This window comes from Salvia hispanica, chromosome 4 (genome assembly GCF_029641045.1).
Source record: "Salvia hispanica isolate PSC_SH4W2 chromosome 4, Shi_PSC_v1, whole genome shotgun sequence".
NCBI classification, from domain to species: domain Eukaryota; kingdom Viridiplantae; phylum Streptophyta; class Magnoliopsida; order Lamiales; family Lamiaceae; genus Salvia; species Salvia hispanica.
The window spans coordinates 50,862,151-50,886,929 of NC_142695.1; the positions used below are offsets into that span (position 1 = coordinate 50,862,151).

General features: G+C 37.0%; 2 protein-coding genes across 2 annotated transcripts; one reads left to right on the top strand and one right to left on the bottom strand.

Moving 5' to 3' along the window:
- Positions 1–10,942: 10,942 nt before the first annotated feature.
- MAP65-5 (microtubule-associated protein 65-5) lies at positions 10,943–15,949 on the top strand. Its single transcript, XM_048095634.2, has 11 exons — positions 10,943–11,204; positions 11,379–11,582; positions 11,746–12,000; positions 12,095–12,310; positions 12,765–12,920; positions 13,011–13,170; positions 13,957–14,108; positions 14,554–14,641; positions 15,166–15,239; positions 15,321–15,395; positions 15,475–15,949. The coding sequence occupies exons 1-11, from the start codon at positions 11,121–11,123 to the stop codon at positions 15,712–15,714; spliced, it is 1,704 nt and encodes a 567-aa protein (XP_047951591.1). The 5' UTR covers positions 10,943–11,120; the 3' UTR covers positions 15,715–15,949.
- Positions 15,950–16,242: 293 nt separating this feature from the next.
- LOC125194375 (cytochrome P450 98A2-like) lies at positions 16,243–18,490 on the bottom strand. The gene is made up of 4 exons (XM_048092557.2): positions 18,376–18,490; positions 17,781–18,304; positions 17,110–17,498; positions 16,243–17,020 (listed from the first exon to the last, which is right to left on the bottom strand). Exons 2-4 carry the CDS (start codon positions 18,268–18,270, stop codon positions 16,373–16,375), a joined length of 1,527 nt encoding a protein of 508 aa, XP_047948514.1. The 5' UTR covers positions 18,271–18,304; positions 18,376–18,490; the 3' UTR covers positions 16,243–16,372.
- Positions 18,491–24,779: the final 6,289 nt, after the last annotated feature.

Genomic DNA, 24,779 nt, shown 5'->3' on the forward strand with positions numbered 1-24,779 from the left:
GATATGCATTTTGGAGTATACTGAGTTTGCATTTTTGGAGTATATGTGATGTGCATTTTGAAGTATATGTGATACTGAGTTTGCTGGTTATATATGTGATACTGATATTGCAGTATTGCTGATAATATTTTGCAGTGCATCCTTTACAATATTGCAGTATTGTTTATCACCAATTGTATAGCGATTTTTCTCGGTGTAATGGTAATTTTGCTTCATGTATTGGTGATTTTTGCAATTGTATGAAGATTTTTTCTAGTTTTTATCGCGATTTTGTTATGTGAGTTTGCTGGTTATATATGTGATAATATTGCAGTATTGCTGATAATATTTTGCAGTGCATCATTTACAATATTGCAGTATTGTTTGTTTATCACCAATTGTATAATGATTTGGTTGATTTGTGGATGATTTGGTTGTTCATTACTTGTTTGCTTTGTCCATTTATTTCAGGGACCATAAATCAAATTAAGTGATCGGTTGTAGAAAAAACCGAATTCGCATTTAAACTGATAAAATATTAATAGAATTTCGTATTCCATATGTATGTGTGCATATATATCGCAATACTTAAATTGTGTTTGATATATTGAGAAAAGAAGCTAGGGAGCTCAAGTATGTTATTGGATTTCAGGTTGAGGACCGTATCTCAGTTAGAATATTCAAGTAGTTTAGAACATATTCCACTAAATATTTCATACTCCATACTACAAATGAGTAATCAGCTACTCTGCCTATTGATCCGCGCGACATTTTGTACTAACTAGGTTGCCACTTGTTCTTTAATTATTCATAATATTTCAATTTTTGTTTCTACAATTACTTGCATATATCTAATTATTGTACGACGTATATAATTATTTGTTGAGTACTAGTATTTGTGTTTTAGATGAATAGTGGATGATTTGTGGATGATTTGGACGTTCATTAGTCTGCATTTTTTTGTATGTTGCTTGTTTGATGGATAATATTTGATTCATATTCTTTGTTTAATGCAGTGTAAGATGAATTAAAATGGCACGAAAAAGAACAAGATCACAGAAGAGAAGAAGAAGAAGAAGAAGAAGAAGAAGAAGAAGAAGAAGAAGTTGAAACCAGCACTAGTCATCAAAACATTGATGAAGAAGAAAGAGAAGAAAGAGGATCAAGAGGTTTAGGTATTGTGATACACCTTGCAGTTTTGCATGTTATATATTGCAGTATTACTTGTTATATATTGCAGTTTTACTTGTTATATATTGCAGTGCGTCATTTTAAAATATTGCAGTATTGTTTTATAACAAGATGTTGCAGTGCATCATTTAGAATGTTGCATTATGTTTTATAACATGTTGCAGTGCATCATTTAGAATATTACAGTACATTATTTGGAAATAGCTGCAATTTTGGTCATCATGATTGAAATAATCCTTTTTTTTTACTTCAGGGCACTTCTATATTTCAAGTTAAATTATATACCTCCAAAACTGGGGTTTTGGCTTGCAACATACTTCAAAAAAGAGAGGACCGATAGATGTGGAGAAGATGGTCACGGAGTACAACAACGAAGCATCTTGGCTTGCCTCACAATGACAATAGGGCCTATGGCTGCTGCAATGATGATTGAAGTATCGGCTGTTTGAATGAACTTGTTATATATTGCAGTTTTACTTGTTATATATTGCAGTGCGTCATTTTAAAATATTGCAGTATTGTTTTATAACAAGATGTTGCAGTGCATCATGTAAAAGATTGCAGTGCATCATTTAGAATGTTGCAGTATGTTTTATAACATGTTGCAGTGCATCATTTAGAATATTACAGTACATTATTTGGAAATAGCTGCAATTTTGGTCATCATGATTGAAATAATCCTTTTTTTTTTTTACTTTTGGTAAAATTAAACAAGGGTGTGAATGCCCTGTTGTTCAGATTAAGGCCGGAACTGTTTGCAAATACTATGGAGTATTTAAATGTGAAGCAGAAGCCGGATATAATAGAATTGGGCTTCAGGGCACTTCTAAATTTCAAGTTAAATTACATACCTCCAAAACTGGGGTTTTGGCTTGCAACATACTTCAAAAAAGAGAGGACCGATAGATGTGGAGATGATGGTCACGGAGTACAACAACGAAGCATCTTGGCTTGCCTCACAATGACAATAGGGCCTATGGCTGCTGCAATGATGATTGAAGTATCGGCTGTTTGAATGAACTTGTACTGAAACATTTAGTTTTAGTTTTATTTTTGGGTAGACAATATGACTGACTTAATTTGATTTGACTTTTTATCCATAATTGTTTTGATGTCAGATACTTATAAAATGCTTACATGCTTGAGATTAATTACAGGTATTCTGCTTGCATGCTTGAGATTAATTACAGATAAAGAATATGTCAAAACATTGTACAACAAATTGTTATTAGTTGCATTGCAACTCATATAGCCATGTACAACAATCTCGACACAAACTAATTGTTCTCGCCAATAAACATTAATTACTATAAAAGTAAAAACTAATCCTAATGTGGTGTGAAATGAGTAAACTAATAGAATGAATAAGAACTATCTAGTGTGATGAGCCATAGTTTCGCTCCATTAAACTTCATCAGAAAAAAAAATTTATTACAAAAATACGTACACTGCAACATTGTTGTGGTAACACTGCAACATTCATTGAATAAGACTGTAATATAGTAATGTAAAAATTTGTAATTTAAAAGGATTGAAGTTACACTATTTACTGAAATGAAAGAGAACTTGGAAACAATAGTATAAAATTAATATTTAATCCTACTGTCATGTGAAATTAATGAAGTAATAGAAATAAGCAAATAGTGTGCCTGCACTCATTTCATTAGACTGCAATATAGCGATCCTAATACTGCAATTTACAATGTATACGACAGCAATATGGTAATGTAAAAATGAACGAATAATTTTTTATTCCCTTTTGTCGGCCACAGTTCCTAGAGTCATGGTGACCAAATTCTCCACATTTTTTACACTGACGCAATGGTTTGTTGTTCAACTTTATAGCCTTCTCCTTCGAGGACACCAAACGGCTTTTAGAATCACTTGCCGAACCTTTGGTCGACACAACTGATGGTGGTTGTACTTCAACCACAACCGGCTTTTTAGCAAAATAGAAATCTTTAACTATCTTACCCTTGTCTGCTGAAGATAGTTCAAGGATTCTTGTCATAAGACTCTTCCCAAGCTCATCAATTGCAGCTGAAAAGAAATCAATGATCGCACTATCACCTTCAAATTTTTTCATGTAACTGAAAAAAAATGTCAGCAACTTTATTCTTTGAGAGCTGCTTTGGATCTGATGGAATTTCAGTTTCTCCCAAACTTCGAGCTGGTCCACGAATAACATCGGCTAAGGCAGTCTTCAACCACCTCACATGAAAGTACTTATCAGGTATAACCTTCACAAACCTGTTCTTGAAAACCAAAAATATATGACTACAAAGAATTATCTCCCTCCCAAACAAGTTGCAAGAACAGGAATAAAACAGAAGCCGACGGAGTTCGTCGGGGCATGCTAGCACACATGCAACTGGATCAAATGATAAAACATGAGGCAAATTAGTTAAGATACAATGGACTGCAATAAATAATTAGGTGAACAGCAATGTGATACACATAAACCAGCAATAATTGCATACAAAATACCAAACATAGAAACAGAGCACTGCCATAAAATCACAGGTTAATATTCTGCATTATATCTTATGAAATCGAACACTACGCAATCATATAACAAAACATAAGCCGAATCAGTTCAGATAGTATGGACTGCAATATACAACTATATAAACAACAAGATGTAAAACAATAATTAGTACATAGAAAATACATAAAACAGAAACATAGTATTGCCATAAAATCATAGCCTGCATATTCTGCATAATTCCTTAAATCTACATAAATATAACAATGTTCAACCAAACACTTCTCATCAACCAAAATCACAAACTACCCTTCAACCAAAATTTTAAAAAACTCGTCAACCAATCATAATCAAAACAATCTGAATCTGAATATGATAGATCAGCAAACAATATGAATCGAGAATTGATAATCCAACAAAGCTCAGCATCTGGAAATACATCCAGGTCAAAGTTGATAACTGAGTCACCCATATTCGAACGATTTTTTGAATGAATTACAGAGAGCACAAAAAGTGATTGCACAAGCGCTGTAATTGCAGAGAAATCGCTGTCAATTCTGGAGGAATCAAATCGCTGTCAAATTGAGAAATAGCTCGAATTGAGATGAATTCAAACTGGATTGAACATGTGGCATGTTATTTGGAGCTAGATATTGCAGGATCGAGAATCAAAATCGAAATTGGTTAGGTGATTTCCAGAATCTAGCGTGAAATTTGGGTTGAGAATGATACGGAAATCTGCAGAATGATAAATTTAGGCGTGAATTTGGGTTGAAGATGAATTAGAAGAGAGAATTCCTATTATGCCCTTCAGCCTTTTAATTTGATTAATTTAAAATAAAATGAGCAGCCACATGGCAGCTTAGCAACCGTCCGATTTCCAGATCCTAGGGCCCATAATGGTGGTATGGTGTTATATTAAATGGTGTTGTCATTTTAACACATCCCTATATATATATATATATATATATATATATAGGGGCGCATTAACCTCCTAACACTCCCTTAGTCTTAAACATAGCACTAATCTCAATCGTTAGATCATAGAAGTTGATGGTGGTGATTTAAAAAGCACACGCTACATTAATACGTTTTTCAGCTACATTATAAGGGTAAAATTGGAATCAGAGAAATTGAGTAGTCAGTTTTAAAATGCATATCCATGATTTCCGCTATTTTCATTAAAACCGAATCCCACTCTCTCACCATCAATCCTCAAATCCGTCTCCCCAGGTTCTCTCTCTTTTCAAAACCCTCATTTCCCCAATTTTTGAAGACAAAACCCTAATCTTCACTATTTGTGGAGGAATTGAAGACGAAGCAGACGTGGATATTAGAAATCGACCGCGAATTGTACATTATTTCCAGATTTTTTGTCGATTTCATGATGACCACGAACAAGGTAATAGTAATCGACACTTATTTGGTCTTTTTTTTGCTAAATTTACCATATAATCTTGATTTCGGTTTTAGTTGAACTTTTTTGTTCAAGATTTCATTGGGTTTCTTTTAATGACATATTTTCAGTTATTTTTGTCAGTATTGGGATGCTTTTTGTTCTGTTTCGATGCATTTGTCTTTTGTTTATGTTGTTTTTCGTCATAGATTCGATTGTTTGGTAACCAAATGTAATAGTTTCAATTTTGTTTCAGAGCTAATGTTTAAATGTTGTTAATTTATTACTTTCAATGACAGAGCTAATGTTTGAATTTTGTTTCTCTTTTGACAACTTTAATTCTTGATACTGAAAGATTGGTCATTTGCAGTATGATATAGTGTATTTCTTTGAAATTGTAATTGAAATTAATTCATTCTTTATCTATTTGTGTTTCATAGATGATTCGAATTTTGTTACATTATTGAATCAATTTCGTACATTTAATTATGATATTGTACATTATTGTTTTTTATGCTCTATTTTAATATGATTTCATTTTGTTATGTGCGTTTTGGATTTGATACAGTAAATAATGTACGAAAATTGGCCTTTAATGTACACGTGTAATACTAAATACTGTACCTGTGTAAAGATGATTTAATGTTTGGCGGGAGTTGAATCCATTCCCCTAGGGTTTAACAATCAATGAAGCTAGGGTATAGTACCACCACATACATTGAATTTAATTTTTTTAAGTGTGTTTTTGATTGCATATAGTAAATAATGTACGAAAAGTAACATGCATAATCTTAAGTGATATACATGTGTAAGGATTTAATGTGTACATTAATTAATTATGCCTTGATACATTATTCAGTCTTATGTGTACACCAAGTCTTCTAATTGAAGCATCGTATTACATCGATTATTTCGATATGTACAATCCTTATACTGCATTAATATGTTGTGTTATAAGACATTTTAATTTACATTTAGACTAATAAATATACGCTTGTCTTATTAGAATCAAAATGGACAGTGGCCGACTTCGATGATGACATTGATGAACACATTCCTCTTTCATTTATACACCAATGTAGAAAGGAAATGGCTACAGATAGGGAGACTGATCGTGCTACCACGCCAAAGCGTTTACATTGTTTGTAATATTTATGTGTTAATGTACATTTTGTGCATTATACAATTGTACATTATTTACTGTATGAATAATACATTAATTGTATAAAATCCCGTACATTATTTATTAAGTATGTTGGTAATGTACATATAAGGAACAATAATGTAACACATCATGACAAAGTAATATACCATTGTAATAGAATAATTAGAAGATGTACATACAAGTCATAACTAATATACTCATTCACTTGTAAATAATGTACAATAACTCATGCATAATGTAGTCATTCGATAGTAAATAATGTAGTCATTCACTGCCTAAATGAATGATGTACATAAAATACATAACTAATGTAGTCGTTCACTAGTGAATAATGTACGAAAACTCATTATTATGTAACCATTCAGTAGTAAATAATGTAGATGTAAAAACAGTTGTTAGAAACAATATGTTTTGGAAAACAAACGAAAAAAAATCAAGATTTCTTCTTCCCCTTACGCATTATGATGGCACATTGCACCACATATCCTACACTTTCGAAGCGGTCTGCTTGCCTCCTTTATAGCCTTTTCCCTCTGGAAGATCATACGACTAGCATCTGTATTAAAACAATATATATATATATATATATATATATATATATATAATTGTCACCAAACAGAATCCAAAACAATATACATTATACGATTACTTTTATAGATTATTCATTATTAGGCATGCACATTATAAGACTATATACGTACATTATTTCCTGTATAAAATCCAAAACACACACTAGAAAGCATTTTACGCATGTGTTGGTAATATGCCCTCGCCCATGGATTGCTAAACCACAGGGGAATGATTCTAACTCCCTGCCATTGTTGATGGTTTCATTTGTGAGTCGGTACTACAACCTAGCCCTATGGATTGTTAAACCCAAAGTGTATGGATTCAACTCTCTCCAAACATTAAATCTTTAAACATATACATCATTTAGTATTACACATCTACAGTAATTGTCACTTTTCGTACATTATTTACTGTAATGGCCCCTGACAACTATACAAAAAATGTTAATTATAACAAAATTTCATACTTAAAATGAAAAATTGCAACATCAACGTCAAATAAACACAAGTTCTAAGCACAAAGTGTTCATATAAAAATTTATACAAATTATAGACAACGCATAAAGAATTACGGAATTCATCTTGTTTCAGTATTTGGGAATTACAAATCGACAATATCTTCTTCCATCGCTAATCGAGTTGGTCGAGTTTGAGTAGGTACATGGATATAAAAACACAAATTTGTCAATTTCGCTGAGTTTCTGTAGCGGAGAATGAATATATAATCTTCGTCTGCGTGAGTTTCAAAAGGTAGAGGATTATCTAAGGAAATAAAATCAAATATAATCAATCATAAAATACACGTTTACATAAAGGGAGATAATCAAGGAAAGAAAATAACTGCTGCAATATTCATCTCCCAAAACTAACCTTTTAAAATTTATTTAATATTTTTATTAATTACACTTGGCATATAAATCGGCCACTAGATGGAAAAGATCAATGGCTTATAATTAGTTTTGTGTTTTCCAAGTATTTAGTGTAAGGATGTGAATACATCCCTAGGGGTGCACTAGGGAGCCACCATAGATAGGATAACATCATACCACCAATATAGTCCGTTAGATCTCATCTATGGACGCCTAGGATTAAGTTTCGTGAAAAAACACGGGTTTGCAGTCTACTGTATTAGATATTGCAGTCGTGGTAAACTGCAATATTGTTGTGGTAAGACTGCAATATTCAATGAACAACACTGCAATCTGGTAACGTAAAATTAGAAATTTCCTATTTTACCCCTCCGTGTTTTTACACGTGGCAGCATGACAAGCACACGATTTTCAGATCCAATAGCCTAAAATGGTGGTATGGTGTTACAATAAAGAGGGTTGTCATCTTAGTACAGCCCTATATATATATATATATATATATATATATATATATATATATATATATATATATACCTAATACAGTAGACTGCAAACCCGTGTTTTTTCACGAAACTTAATCCTAGACGTCCATAGATGAGATCTAACGGACTATATTGATGGTATGGTGTTATTCTATCTATGGTGGCACCATAGTGCACCCCTATATATATATATATATATATATATATATATATATATATATATACATACATACACATACATACTAGTGAGTCATTATACAATTAATTACTACTCCCTCGGTCCACAAAAAATAGAGCAATTTGTGTATGACACGGGTTTTAATGTAGAATTGGTAAAGCAAGAGAGAAGGAGAAAAAGTAAATGAGAAGTAGTGTTAGGGGAATGATGTGAAATCTTTACATAAAGAATGTGCTCTATTTTTTGTGGACTGCCAAAAATGGTAATTGTGCTCTATTTTTTGTGGACGGATAGAGTATCTTTTATGTCTACAATATAAATGATAATATAATATACAAAATAATAGGAGTACATGCTTTGAGATAGGGATGTTACGCAATTATTTAATTTAAATACTCCAATTACTAAAAAAATTTCTACAATTTAAAAATACATTAAAAATACTCGAACTACTATTACAGATTTAAAAAATATAAAAATACATAATTAAATCCTAAAAATAAAAGTTACAAACTTAAAATCCTAAAAAATAAAAATTACAAACTTAAAATCCTAAAAAATAAAAATACATAATTAAAATCCCATAAATTAAAAATTACATAATTAGAGGCTAAAAAATACTCCCGTGGAAGACTAGTTCTCCGGCCATATCCCCAATGTTTGTCAGAGACCTCGTATCATTGCCCGATGTGCTTCAAGTTGCTCGGGAGACATGTGAGACGTCTCGGCCATATTGAGTTGAGCCAAGAGGGTCCACAATGAGTTGGTGGGGGGTTAAGGTGGCATAAAAGGAGCGGGAGCGGGAGCGGCGCGACGGCGGTTGGCCGTCGCCTGTTTCCTTCCTTGCGGTCGGCGTTGGGAACTGCTCGGGTTGGCATCGGGGCTACTCAAATTAGCTCCGGCAAGCTGGCTAGCCACCTCATCCTCGCCGGCGTCGGACAGGGATACCGACCTCGACCGTTTGCTGGAGGAGGATGCTACGCCTCCCTTATACTTCGAATGCACACGCACCTCCTGCCAAGCGTTGAGGTACTTGAATGGTTTGTAATGTTGGGATTGGTAGGTCGCCAAGGCGGCACTAATGATGTCGAGCTTGCTCCTGCTGCTCCCCGCAGACCGCTCTTCCTAGAGGTAATACCTAGGGTTGGCACGGTACAGTATACCGTACCGAAATGAGCATACCGCATACCGTACCGAAAAGTACGGTATGAGAAAACACGATACCATACCGTGCCGATTTTTTCGGTATACTGCATTTCGATATATCAAAATATGAAAACCTTTACCTTACCGATATTTCGGTATACCGTACCGTGCTGCGGCAGGTTTAGGGTAGATACCGTAATTTTGCGGTATATAAATATATGAAAATATAAAATATTATAAATAATAAATATATTAAAAATATATATAATTATTAACGGTATATACCGAAAAATTATGGTATATACCATAATTGCGGTATATCGCGGTATATACAAAGTTCATACCTTTGTCGTACCTAAATCTATCGATAAGGTATCATACTGTACCGAAAAGTGCGGCAAGCCAAAAATTCAGTTTTTTTAGTATGGTATGTGCGGTATTTCGGTATATTTTGCCAACCCTAATACCCCTGGAACTTTTGGATTTCTTCGTTGGCTCTGAAGATGGCATTGCACACCATACTCTCATTGCGCTCGATGATTCTATCCGGGCGGTTTTCATTGTACCGGCGAGAGACGCGCCACCAAAACTTATCCTCGCATTAGTTCGTGCTAACCTCCGGATCTTCGGAGATTGCCAAATAGGCTTTGAATAATTGATCCATCTCCCCCGGAGTGTACGGGGTGCGGACGTGAGTGTCACCGCCACGATCTTGAACACGAACACCACGAGGAATAAGAGTAGGAGTAGGAGTAGGAGTAGGAATAGAAGGAGTTTGAATGTCGTCGCTCCTTCCCGGTCCGGGTTCAAGTGCCCACCCGTATCGCCCATCGAGGGCATCTTGGTCGTTCACCGGGTAAGGCCGGTAGCCACACGGAATTTGAGAATCTTGGGTTTGAGGAGGGGCCGAGAATTGCGTTTCCGGAGTAGGGAATGGTTGTGAGCCGAACCATTCGTGTTTTCAACCGCGGGAGTCGGAGGGGTGATCGTCGGAGCCGAACATTTTTTTTGTAAGAGTAAAAGATTGAGAATTGTGTAGTGCGGTGGGAAATTTTTTGTGTGGAAATGAGGGTATTTATAGATGAAAATGTGAATTTTGGGGAAAAAAATTGAAAATTAAATTAAAAGTGAAACGGATATAATTTATTGGGAAGTGGGAAAATATATTTTTTTAATTTAAAATCGATTTTTTAAATTAAATTTGAATTTTAAAAAAAATTGAAAATGCTAATGGCAATGCCATTGGCCAATCCCGTCGCGCCACGTCAGCCTGCTTAGCGGCACAGACGTGCTCGAGCAGCGCCGTGCCAGCGGCAAGAGTGCAGCGGCAGACAGTGCATTGCCGCGCCAGCGGGACGGAGGCGGATGCTCTAAAATTTGAGAAACTGACGAAAAAACTAAATCAAATAGGTTTCTTCCCGCCAAATAAACCCCAGAAATTTAAATGAATTCCCGATAAAGCCCTCGCTCCATTTTCTCTTTGCCTTCTCTTCCTTGCAAAAAGTCGAATCCGCAGCAATAATTACTCTTAATTTTGCAACCGCTCGCAAAATCAAATCGTATCCCTAATTGGGAACGAAGATCACAACCAATCTTCATCTTTTTTCAGTATCCCACTGATTTCTAGGGTTTTCTTTTCGTATCTCTCTTTCTATTCGCCATGTCTACAGCTACCATCTCTTCGCCGCTGTCTATGTCGAAATCCGCTACCACAACTTGTGACTCTCTCCTTCGCGAACTGCAGGTAAGGTCCATCAGCATTTTTCCGTTCTGCGTCACAATGTTAATTTTATTTGTTTCGGAAATATTCGAATTGATTTCAGATTATGTACGGCGAAGATCACATTGTACTCTACGGTTTCATTTACTCATTTTATGAAGGTTTTACTTAATTTCATTCGTTAATTTGGTGAAATAGAAAATATGGGATGAAATTGGAGAAAGTGAAACTGAGAGGGATAAGATGCTTCTTCAGTTGGAGCAAGAATGCCTTGAGATATATCGTAGGAAGGTAGAGAGAAGCAAGAAGTACAAAGCTGAGTTACAGCGGTCATTGGCCGATTTTGAAGCTGAAATCGCTCGACTTACTTCTGCCCTTGGAGAACGGGTTTCTGTGCCTCGGGTTTGCTCATAATCCTTTGTTTTTTTCCTTTTTGTGGCTTCTGTGCATGTGTGGCGGAAGCATATCCATCCTTTTTTATTCTTTATTTCCAGAGATGATACTGATTCTGCCAGTTTGAAAAGGTTTGATCATATTTTGAGCTTTTTAATCCTCTTTTTTCTAGTATGAGAAGATGAATGGCAATATTAAGCATCAAATATCCGTTATAAGCCCTACGCTGGAGAGTTTGAGGGTAAAGAGACAAGAGCGAGTAAAAGAGATTTCAGAAGTAGAATTCCAAATTGCAGTAATCAGTGCAGAAATAGCAGGCACAGATAAGGTTTTAGACCCTAGTGGAATTCAAGTTGATGAAGTGGACCTCACCACCAAGAAGTTGGGAGAACTTAAGTCTCACCTCCAGGAGCTTCAATTTGAAAAGGTTTGATTATGTTTTGCATTCATCAATTTCATATATTAACTATACCACGGGAGTTAATTTTTAACTTAGGTTTCTGAACTTTTGTTTATTGCAGAATCTGCGCTTGCAGAAAGTTAGTGGCCACATCAGTGCGATCCATGGACTCTCAGTTGTCATGTCTCTAGATTTTAAGACGATAATGGCTAAAATCCATCCAAGTTTTGTTGATACTGTTGCTGGTCAATCAAAGAGCATAAGCAATGAGGTGTTGGCTAGATTAACTGGTGAAATGAATTCTCTGAAGCAAGAAAAACAACAGCGGCTACTGCAGGTAACATCCTAATAACTTTTGATCTCATCCAGTTTTCTTACTTTATTAATGTATTGTATGATCTACTGCAACCCTTAGATGAGATTGTGTTATTCCTGTCTTGTTACACAAATTAATTTTTTTTCCACCAATGTATCTTTTCAGTATGTAGCTCTTGTACAGTTTTAGGAGTTATTTGTCATTAGTGAAGTTTAGTTCTAGTTTTAGGTATGAACATGATGTACCAGTACTAAATTATTTCCTTTCAATATCTTGACTTGTGGTTAGTACTATATGTCTGTCTTGATAGTTTAATATTCTCTTTCCTCATTTAACTGGATCAAATACTTATTTACATTAAATTCAACTTGCACCACACCGAGGGTTGAGCACACATCAGCCTTTGACCTTTATCAATGGCTGTTATATTTTTGAGTTGCATGCATGACCTACTTGTTGCTTTGTTTTCATATAGGCACAAAATTATGGCAGAACCCTTATGGAACTCTGGAGTCTCATGGATACACCTGTTGAGGAGCAGAACAAATTTAATCATGTTACACATTTGATAACTTTAACTGCGGATGAGGTTGTGAGTCCTGGGTCTCTATCTGTTGATGTCATTGAGCAGGTTTGCCCATTTCATTTTCCTAAATTTTCAGGTCAATGTGATTTTTACAATTTCTTACTGCAATATTGCTGCAATTTTGATAATATGTAGGCTGAAGTTGAGATTGAAAGATTGAATGTTTTGAAAGTCAGTAAGATGAAAGAGCTTGTGTTTAAGAGGCAATCAGAGCTTGAAGAGATATATAAAGCGGTTCATATGGACCTTGATGTTGACAACGCACAGCGGCTTCTGATCACTCTTATAGAATCTGGTGATATTCGATTGTTCTTCTCTAATCTCATCTTTGTCACACTGTACTAGCTTACCCTATCGGATGTGCACTAGGAACAAGCTCATATATGTGTGTCTTCTGCATTCGGGTGCGGTAGTTCTGATCTGGAAGCATCCAGTCATTCACTTCTATTTGTGGTGATTTTTTTGTGAATTTCAGTCATTTTTGTAATGTTTGGATATCTATACGTTCTTTCTCTTCTGTGCTCTAAGCTACATTTCAACATTTTGGGCATTTCACATTGTTCTAGATCATTGACTTATATTCTTCCCTGTGAAAAATTAAATAGAAGGGAGACTATTTTTTTGTAAAAATTAGAGAAAGAATAAGTTGTCTTAGAACAAGCAAAGGAATGGATGATGAGCAACTTAACTGATTGCCTCCAATGTGCCTTTATCAATTGATTTTTTGTTATTAGTTAACTGTAGATTCTTATTGCATCTTGCAGTCGTATATTTAGTGCATAAGATGCAAAGTTAAGTAAATATTTTCATGTTGGAAAAATATTCCATGATATTCTTTCTTAATTTCTTTCAAAATGTAAGAAAATGAAGACTAACTATCTTTTTTTCCCACCTTTTCAATTGATTTCATTATTTTCTTTGGTGTGGTTGGTGGTTCTTCAGATTTTGAATTTGTTTGGTAGAGCAGTGTGAAAACCTTTTAAGGAAAGAAAATGGAAACAATGAGAATAACTTGGTCAAGTGCATATTGTTGTTTTGATTCCTATATGTTGGTATTTATTTACTTAAATGTACAACTCAGGTACTGCTGATCTTTCTGAGCTGTTATCAAGTATGGATGATCAGATTGCAATAGCCAAAGAAGAAGCTCAAAGCAGAAAGGACATATTGGACAAGGTGGAGAAATGGAAACATGCATCGGAAGAGGAAAGCTGGCTTGATGAGTATGAAAGAGTAATATGATCCGCGCATAAACTCTCATTTTACTCAAAGTTGCTTTAGTTAGTAGTTGTCCTAAATCCACTTTGTTGAAACCTGTGAAGTTGTCCCAATCAGTCTCTGGCTCCCTTTAAACCAGCATTGAAAATTCTAAGAGATGAAACCACTTCTTAGTTCTTATTGGACTTTATTGATATTCCATATGCTAAAATCCTAGTGTATAGAGTTTACCAACTGTAGATGGAATGTAGGTGGCCTGAAACTTAAGTTTGTCAAATTAGTCTCTGGCTCCCTTCACTGTTCTCTGGAGCTGCCATTTTCTTTTGGCACGGTCTTATTCTTATGCATTTTGTGATTATTATGTTTTTAGTGTAAATATCCTTTCACTTGTTACAAGGACGTGTATATTTTGTATTTTATGGTGGAGTTCCGTAAATCGACTCTTTTCTCTTTCTTCCAGGATGAAAATCGGTACAGTGCTGGCAGAGGAGTGCACAAAAATTTGAAACGTGCTGAGAAAGCTAGAATCTTAGTCGGCAAAATACCAAGTGAGCTTCTAAATTAAGTCCATTTTATTTGATTAAACTTAGCAATGCATTGGGATGTTATTTCCTCATTGCGATTTGAGGGTTGAGGATATACTTTTTTTCAATAAAATTCATACAAGCATAGATTGATATCCATGTTTTGTTTCATAGCATAACAGCAAGAATAACAGGATTTAAGATGTTACACTTAAGAACAATAATTATGTTCAATTGTCTTGCACAAGGGTTGTGTATTTATGTTTCTTCTCAAGCAATTTCGAGTATTTCTGCTAGGGTTGTTATAAACTACTCCGTATCCTAAGCACCATCTTATATGAGAATGAATGAAAACTATGCAACAAAAAAAGTTTGGAGCATGATGGCCAGGCCATGTATGATATTGATATCTACAGAATTCAATCCTGCATAACATATAAATCTTTTCCCCTAGGACTGAAATTTCTAAGGGAGTGAGTTGCTTTTGAGTGAGCAATACTCATGCATATCTACTAGAATCTAAAATTCCTTGTAAAATACCATTGCAGTTCTTGTGGAAAGTTTAACCTCAAAAGTGAAGGCCTGGGAACTAGAGAGAGGAATGCCCTTCTTGTACAATAAGGTAAGGCAACCCTGTGTATTTTAGTGTTGTGTGAAACCTGTTACATCTTGGGTCACTTTTTCCCTATTTGTGTGTAAAAAGGCTCCTTTATTACGGACATTGGAGGAATTCGTCATCTCCCGACAAGCAAGAGAAGAAGATAAACGCAGATCTCGGGTAAGTTTTTCCATTACCTTGTACTTGAGAATTGGTCATTCAAATGTCTCTTACTCTCAATACATGATGCATGTTTAAGGAACACAAGAAGCTACAAGATCAAATAGCTACAGAACAAGAAGCCCTATTTGGTTCAAAGCCCAAAAAGCCTTTGGGTCAGAGCACAAACACTAATACAATGGCTTCCACGCCAAATAGTCGACGGGTAGGTACTCCTGCTCGTTTTGGAGTCTCTGGCGGGAATGGCAGGAGAGACAGTGTTAAGGTGGGCGGCGTGATTCCCATAAACTACGTAGCCCTCGCGAAAGAGGAACGATAGAGGTCGTTGGACCTATCTTTTGCTTGTGCTCAACTGATGGGGCTTGGTATATAGATTCTGAGACGTCTATTTCTACTGATTGGTATAATTTCTATGGAAAATCGACCTTCATGGCTGTAATCCATCTTGATGGAGAATGGTTATGACTTGAGATGAATAAGTTGTGTAGCAGAAAAATGTGTGAAAAATCGATATCCTGCTTATATAACAACTAAATTTGACTGTAGTCAACATATTTCTTCGATTTAGTTTTGCAGTGCTGATTTTTATATGAGGAAGGGATTTCATGCATCTCGGATACATGAAAATTAAATGAAATCTGTTACATCCTGAATATTAGAGCTCAATTCACTTTTGATTATTTTCACTTGACATATGTTATTTAATTATATTAGGACACGTTTTTTACTAAGGAAGAATCACACATCTACATTCAATATCTAAGAGAGGACATTAAGCCAAAATTTCACTATTTCATAAAAGTATTTATCAAGACTTATTTGGTGTTTCAATTAAGCTATAGAAAAATAACTAGCAATATAGTAGTAGTATTATTCTTCAACAAGTGAAAAATTCAATAAATTACTCATAAACATAAAAACGTTTTGGAAAAAGCTAATGTAGAGTGGAAGGCAGCAACAAACATGATGAAGAAACCTCAAATGGTGTCGACAGCAACGCGCTTGTACAAGTGAGGAGCTAATCTCGGCGTCGGAAGCGCTTCCACCGGATTCTTCATGTAGGTGACTGTACCGGGATTCTCCTCCAGGTTGATCTCCTCCGGCCTCATTCCGGTGGGAGGAGCCCAGCTGAATTGGTGCAACAGATGCCCTATCATCGACGTGGTGAGGTCAATCCCTAGCTGCGCCCCTGGGCACACTCTCCTCCCTGCACCAAACGGCAGCACCCGGAAATCATGCCCCTTTATATCGATATCCTCCTCCACAAACCTCTCCGGCCTGAACTCCAACGGATTCTTCCACAGGGCCGGGTCACGCGCCACTGCCCACACATTGACATTGACGTTGGATCCCTTGGGGATGTCGTAGCCGCCAATCTTGACATTGGTGTTGGCACGGTGAGGGAGCATGAGAGGCGTGGGAGGGTGCAACCTCAGTGACTCCTTCACCACACACTGCAGGTAGGGAAGGTTCGGGATGTCGTGCTCTGTCATGATGCGGTCGGGTCCAATGACGCGGTCCAGCTCCTCCTGCACCTTCTGCTGCACCCTTGGATTCCTGACCAGCTCCGCCATCGCCCACTCCACGGATATGGCTGGGGTGTCCATTCCTGCCGCGATCATGTCCTGTTTTTCGAAAGCACACATCAGCACCGGTTGCGATCACACAATCATACATTACAAATAACATAATCATCATTGATTCGTGGACTGACCCATAGGAGGGCGATGATGGTGTCCTCGCTGAGGTCGTACTCGTCCTTGAGGGTGAGGAGGGCGTCGAAGAAGTGGTTCTTGGTGGCCCCGGTCTTCTTGCGGAGAAGGGTGTGCTCTTGCATGATCTCCCGGGTGAGGCGCTCCATCCGAGCTCCGTGCTGGGTGAAGGCGTCCTCGTCGAGGGGGAACGCCCACCGCAGCCACGGGATGTGCTCTGCCATCGCAAGAGACGCGCCGAGCTTCAGCCCATTGATGGCAATCGCCTTGAACTCCTGGCCTTGCTTGTCCACTGCTCCTTCAGCATTCACGAAACGTTTCCCAAACACCAGCCTTGTGATGTTGTGGAACGCCATTGATGCCAGGTATTTCTTAATCACCACACTCTTGCCTAAATCAATTTATGCATACTCCACTAAATTAGGCAATTAAACAGATTTAGAATCACTTGATTCACAGGCAAATTCAATTTGGAGGGGAAATCTTCAACTCTAATCTTCATTTTCATTGAATTGAAAAGACGAGGATAGAGAATTAACATGCAAATTCAATTTGGGGGAAAATCTCTGCAAACGTTGAATTGAAAAGACGAGAATTGAGAATTAACATGCAATTGCAAATTCAATTTGGGGGAAAATCTGTGCAATCATTGAATTGAAAAGACGAGTAATACCAGGGGAAGCGGTGGAGTCATGGTAGATGGATTCGATCATGGCGGTGATCTCATCTTCTCTAATAGGGCGGAGGAGCTCGAGGCGCTTGGGGGAGAAGAGGACGACGGTGCAGACCTTCCTGACCTTAACATAGTGGGGGCCATAGTCCGCCCAGATCAAATCCTGGCCGTCTCTGCTGAGCTTCCTAGCGGAGCGGCTGCGGTGGCGGTCGGCGAGCTGGCCGTCCTTCTCCTTGAGCACCTCCTTGGCCAGCTCGGAGCTCGAAACGATGACGTTGAGCGTGGATCCGAACCAGACCGAGAGGATCGGGCCGTAGGATTGGGCCCACTCGGCGAAGCAGCGGAAGCGGACGGGCTTGATGTCGTAGAGATTGCCGATGACCGGCCACGGGAAGGGGCCGGGCGGGAGGCGGAAGCGGAGGCGGTAGTAGACGTGGTAGAGAGCGACGGCGAGGGGGAGGGAGAGGAGGAGGAGAAGGAGAGCTGCCATGGCTGCTGCTGCTGCTGCTAGTGATGAACTTGAGCTATTCCATTAGAAATAGAAATATTAATATAGTCACCCATAAATATAATACTTAAAATAATCATATCTAACCATCAAATTCATGACTAAAATTGCACATGGAGAAGGGTAGTTGGCGGCGGAGGAATGGTTGTTGAAAAGATATTCAATTTCTCAATGTTAAATATGGTGACATTTGATTTTTTTGGACTTCTCGAGTTCTAAAATAAAATAAACAAAGAATTGAAAATGAGCAGCTAATATATTACGAGTAGTAATCACTATTAGAATTAAACCAATAATAAGTGATTGGGACTTATGAAATGTACTTCAATCCGTGTGTCGTGGTACAAACAATTCTATTGCATTTATTGATTTTTAGTTATTAATAGTAAATCACTAATGATACATTTATTTCCTTTTTTCTAGGAATGTTAAATGTAGCTGTATAGTTATTTTCACATTAATTTTGGAACTTCTATTATACAGAGATATTTAGCTAGTGACATGTTAACAAAATGATCATAAGACCGAAATCTACTTTTTTTAGTATGAAACATAACAATTTTAAATCTTTGAGTCAACTGTTTCATCCTTTGTCAAAAAACAGCAATGAAATCACTACTTTCTGTTAAATCTAGCATACTTATATTTTATTCTTTCTCTGATAGTTTTATTATTTTTTATTACTTATATTTTGAATTATTTATATTGCTAGCTGGTGACCTCGTCGTTGTTTTAGCTTGATAATTTAATCATACTTCTAAATTTAGGTAGGTGGGCAAGGTAACTAAATTTATAGGTGTGATTAAACTTGTGAACAATGTGTTGGTAGGAGTAGGACCATGTCAATAAAATTATTAATGTTTGTCCATCTTTATGGAATTCTTATTCACAAAAGTATATGCAAAAATTAATGGAGAATTAAATGCATGTAAACTTCAGTATCAAACTGTCAAACGAAAGATGCATTATTTTTTAAATTGCTCATTCTAGGTTCATATGTATATTTATGTTATACTGTAAGTGCTGTTATTCTAAAAATTTGTCACCATTTAATTTGATATAGGCTATGTAATAGAAAATGGATTGAAAAAGTTAATAAATTTTAATTTTATATATTAATTTTATAATAAGTGGAATGTAACATTCATTATCAATAAAATCTGACAAATTTTTGAAGATGGACAAAAATAGAAATTGATGACAAAATTTTGAGAAATACCCAAAGTTTGATATACTTATTCTTCTTACAAGATGAATTCACGATTCACTTCAACAAGATCTCATAAAAAACTATTGGGCATGCATAAACGAATTTTGATTGTGAAGTTTATTAGTACTACTCCTATTTTATTTTTCATGATGTAATTTTCGATATTAAAAAATTATGTAAATTAGAAACTTTAATTAAGTACTAAGTGTCATCTTTTCAATCAGTCATTTTAATTTACAAGTATCACAATTTTTATAAATTGAAAAAAAATATGAATTAAAATAGCAGAGCTACGGTTGAAATTTATGGCTGGAATATTACTAATATCATGGCTGAAATGCGAAATGTCTTTATCATTGAAAATTTGAGGCTGGATCATGGATGGTGGAAAATGTACCACGTTAGATTATTGGAAGAGTGTGATTGATTTATTACGTACTACTTAAAATTCTAATTTGGTCATTTATATTTGATCTAATTTTTTTTATTACATATATAAGTATGTTATTTTTTGGTTTTACACAACATATTTTAGAAAATGTACCACGTAATTAGATTGGAAGAGTGTGATGATTTATTACTAGAGTTCAAATTTGGTAAATACGTATTTGATCTAAAAATTTTTTATATTATACAGTATATATTAAGTGTGTTAATTTTTTGTTTCACACAATATATTTTAGTCCAAAATTAATATTTCAACCGTTTCACAAAATATTATGAGTATGATGGTCTTATTAGCTTTTTGTTGCTATCATTAAGGGAGTTTGCTAGCTTTGATAACTTCTGTACTTTATTTGGTCATCTTGTTAACTTATGCTCATTCCTCATGGTTTAAGCCTTTTTCCTTTTATAAGAAAAATGGTATGGTTGGAGGAGGACCATCGATCATACAAATAATTGTCAATGAAGTTATTAATGTTCATAAAAATAAAGTACTAGTACTATATTCGAAAATGGATGGAGAGTTGCAAAACAAACGAATTTGACATTCAATAACGTGTTTTTGGTTTCTCTTGTGTATCTGATTTTAAATATTCCCTCCGTCCCACATTTGGAGTCACTTATTGTTATGGTTCGGGTTTTAATAAAGAGTTGAAGTGTGTAATAAATGAAGTGAGATGGTAGAGTGTGTAATAAATGAAGTGAGATGGTGGAATTGGTTGAAGTTGAGTTCCTTTTGACTTTTGATTTTTGTTTTGATTTATTTTAATAGAGATAATGCATTTTTATGTAATTTTGATGAAGAATGGGGTAAAATTGTATGACAAAATATGAAAAATTCTAAAAGTGACTCTTGAACTGGGACGGACTTTTATGACAAAAAGTGACTCTTAATCTGGGACGAATGGTGTACTTGGTTGTAAACGTTGAAACATAATATTTTGAAATTGTTCATTCTTGGTTCATTGACTTATAGCATATTTATGCATTACTGTTGTAGAGTTTTTTCAGTCTTTGGACATCGCATTAATATTATTGATGATTCTTATTCTTAAAAATATCATTACTACACATCTCTAAACACTGAGATAATAATATTGTAAGGACTTTTGACCTAAAAATACTCCCAGACAGAAAAAGTATTTTTATGTCATTTTTATAAGAGAGAGAACTACACTTCAATTGTACTTAGGGTGTCTCCTACGGCGCCCTTCCCGTTCGCCCGTCAGGGACGGGCGACCCGACGGGCGCCATAGTGGGCGGGAAGGGCGCCCACGCCCGTCCCGAGTGCCCCTGCGATGGGCTCGCCCCTCCCGTCGACGGGCGAGTGGGACGGGCGCCACTGTGGCGAAGGTCGCCCGTCCCACTCGGACGTCCGACATTTAATTTTTTTTATTATTATTTAAAAAAAAAAAAAAAAAACTCTATAAATAGGGCTCCTCCAACGTCATTTCATTCACACCACTTGTGCTGACAAGTTTCTCTCTCTAAACCTCTTTTTTCAATTATCTGTAATGGCGAGTAGTCGTGCGGGTGGTAGTGGCGGAGGCGCTAGTGATAGTGATGGCTTTAGCGATGATGAATTGGATCTCGCTGTGCAAGCGGCGATTGATCGACGGATCCGGCAGAGGCAGCAGCGGCGGCAGCAGGCGGCGGCGGCCGTGCCTCGGCCAATCCATCGCCGACGGCATGTACCCCGGGACCACATTGCTGCACATCAGCGGTTGTATGAGGACTACTTTGCTCCAGAACCGCGTTTTGGGGATGCCTTATTCGCCGGCGTTTTAGGATGCACCGTCCTCTGTTTATGCATATCGTTGGTGCGTTAGAGAGAAGGTATGAGTTTTTCAGAATCAGGGAGGATGCGGCTGGCAAACCCGGACACACACCAATACAGAAGTGTACGGCCGCAATCAGGCAACTGGCGTACGGAGGCCCAGCCGACATGTTCGACGAGTACCTCCACATTGGGGAGTCTTCAGCCGTCCAGTGTCTGTTGGAGTTTTGCGCGGGCGTTAGAGCGATATTCGGGGATCAGTATCTTCGGCGTCCGAGCCCCGAAGACTGCCAGCGGCTGATTAATATGCACGGGTTCCCTGGGATGTTGGGCAGCATCGATTGTATGCATTGGGAGTGGAGGAACTGCCCCGCCGCCTGGAAGGGGATACACACTTCCGGCTTCAAAGCCAAGCATCCCACGTTGATCCTTGAAGCTGTAGCTGACTACCGGCTATGGATATGGCATGCTTATTTTGGAGTGGCCGGGTCGAACAACGACATCAACGTCCTCCAGTCGTCGCCCCTGTTCAACGATCAGTGCAATGGCGTTGGTCCCGCCATCAGTTTCGTCGCCAACGGCAACCAGCACAACATGGGGTACTATTTGGCGGATGGGATATACCCAAACTGGCCCGTCTTTGTGAAGACGATCAAGCATGCGGTCGGGCCGAAGAAGTCCTACTTTGCGACCCGGCAGGAGGCAGCGCGCAAGGATGTTGAGCGCGCATTTGGTGCGCTCCAGAGTCGATGGGCGATGGTGAGGGGTCCGGCACGGCAGTGGTATATTCCCAACATCGGCGACATCATGTACGCGTGTATCATTTTGCACAACATGATTGTCGAGAGTGAAGGGGACGAACTGACTCAGTGGACCAGCGAAGATGACACGGGTGCCGGTCCAAGCCACGGCGTGGCCACCGCGAATGTGAACATGTGGGTACCTCATGGAGAGGTTGAGCGGTTGCGCGCATTTGCCGACATGCGGCAAAAAAATGCCCATATTCGACTTCAGGAGGATATCATCGAAGAGGTTTGGACGCGGAGGGGTGGACACTGATATGGTTGTTTTTTTTTCTATCTACTATGTAATTTTTTTTTTTGAATGATGTATGTTTTTTTTTTATTGAAATATTCGTATTTTCCGTTCGTATTTGTGTTGAATTTTAATTCCGTGAATTTTAATTGTGAATTAATTTATAATTGTGGGAAGGGCGAGTGGAAGGGACGAGTGGGAAGGGCTAGTGCAGTGGGAAGGGCTAGTGATGTGGCAGTGAAATGGGAGGGGCTAGTGCTGACGTGGCATGGGAAGGGCGAGTGGGAGGGGCGCCGCCGGAGACCCCCTTAGTTCATTTGTTCTATTGTATTTCCCAAGGCCGTTATATGTGGCTAATAGCTCTTCAAGATACTCCATATTTGGAAGAAAACAAAAGAATTAAAGTGATGGTTCAATATCTCATGAAGAAGACAAAATTAACCATTCATAGTCTGAAGGGTATTTTGGTATAATAAAATTTAAATGTCCTTATACTGATATTAGTAACATATTATGGATTACAAATGGTATTACTGTAATGTCAAGAGACTAAAGAAAAAACCAAATTAATTTGACCTGACGCATCCTCTCAATTCAGCAAATTTCAAAGGTGAAAAACTTCTCTTCACTAAGAATGAATCGCGATGGACTCCAACAAGATCTCATTGAAATTTATTGGACATGTTCAAATAATTTTGATTATGAAGTTTATTACAGTATTTTATTTTTTAAGTATATGATTTTTGGAATTTGGTAGTTAAATTATTATATTTATCTCACTAGTCGTATTCTTTCTTTTTTTTTTGTTATTACTATCCCGTTACAATTACATTACTATATTTTTAGCAAAAAATAGCACTAATATTTTTTTTTTTATTCGGTTTTCTTAAAGGTATAACTTGTAATCAGTGTTTAAACTTGACAAGTATCACAGTTTAAATAAATATTATATAAAACTTGGAAAATAAGAATTAAAAAGTAGAGTTACGGATGAAATTTATGGCTGGATTGTTGATACCGTGAGTCCGTGACTGAAATGTAAAATGTTCATGTAGCAATTGAATAGTAAATTTATGATTGAAAATAGTGTTAAATTCTCTGTCTGTCACACATTGATTTGGTGATGATCCAATCCAATCTATATAAGTGTGGATAACTCTCCTCCTTATGAGGCCTTTTAAGGGGTGAGTGACTCATTTCTAATATGGTATCAGAACGGGCCCAAGTCGATGATGGTTTTCTCTTTATCTCTTATCTACCTCACGAGTGGAAGACCGATGTCCTTTCCGGCCCACATCGATGATGGTTCTCTAGCATTGCCTACCCACGTGATGGAAGACCGATGTCCTTTCCAGCCCACACGTGAGGGGGCGTGTTAAATTCTCTCAATTCTGTCCCACATTGACTTGGTGATGATCCAATCTAATCTGTATATGCGGATAACTCTCCTTCTTATGATGCCTTTTAAAGGGTGAGTGGTCTATTTCTAATAAATAGTACTCCATGTGGTAAGTTATAGATGGTGGAAACTGGAAAATGCACCACTTTACTAGGAGTATATAGGAAGGGAGTGATGTAATCATGAATATGGAGTACTACTAGAGCCCCAAGCCAAATCCCAGTCACACGTGACACGACCTCCCAAAAAAAATTACTCCCTCCGTTCATTAGGAGTCTCATTTCTTGGCGGCACGAATTTTAAAAAATATTAAGAAAAGTGAGTGGAAAAAAGTTAGTGGAAAATGAATCTCACTTATATATATTAGTTTTAAATGAAATGTGAGTGGAATGAGTTAGTGGAAGGTCAGACTCTATTACCATGTAAAAGTGAACCAGGACTCCTATTTACAGACAGACTAAAATGAAAAAACGGGACTCCTATTCGTGGACGGAGGGAGTACTAGTTTAATAATTTATTAAAAATAGACGAGAGATAGATTTATGCAATTGCCAAATATAGAAATGTCTCATCTTGGTTATGAACTTATGATTCCAAAAATGAAAGACTACATCTTAAATGACATA

Bases quoted from the DNA above. Each gene is read 5' to 3' on its own strand.
- MAP65-5 (XM_048095634.2), top strand. From the start codon at position 11,121: ATGTCTACAGCTACCATCTCTTCGCCGCTGTCTATGTCGAAATCCGCT. The intron at 11,205-11,378 runs GTAAGGTCCATC...TTGGTGAAATAG, and splicing joins CTCTCCTTCGCGAACTGCAG to AAAATATGGGATGAAATTGG. The intron at 13,171-13,956 runs GTGATATTCGAT...TGTACAACTCAG, and splicing joins GATCACTCTTATAGAATCTG to GTACTGCTGATCTTTCTGAG.
- LOC125194375 (XM_048092557.2), bottom strand. From the start codon at position 18,270: ATGGCAGCTCTCCTTCTCCTCCTCCTCTCCCTCCCCCTCGCCGTCGCT. The intron at 17,499-17,780 runs GTATTACTCGTC...AAATTGATTTAG, and splicing joins TGACTCCACCGCTTCCCCTG to GCAAGAGTGTGGTGATTAAG. The intron at 17,021-17,109 runs GTCAGTCCACGA...TTCGAAAAACAG, and splicing joins CCATCATCGCCCTCCTATGG to GACATGATCGCGGCAGGAAT.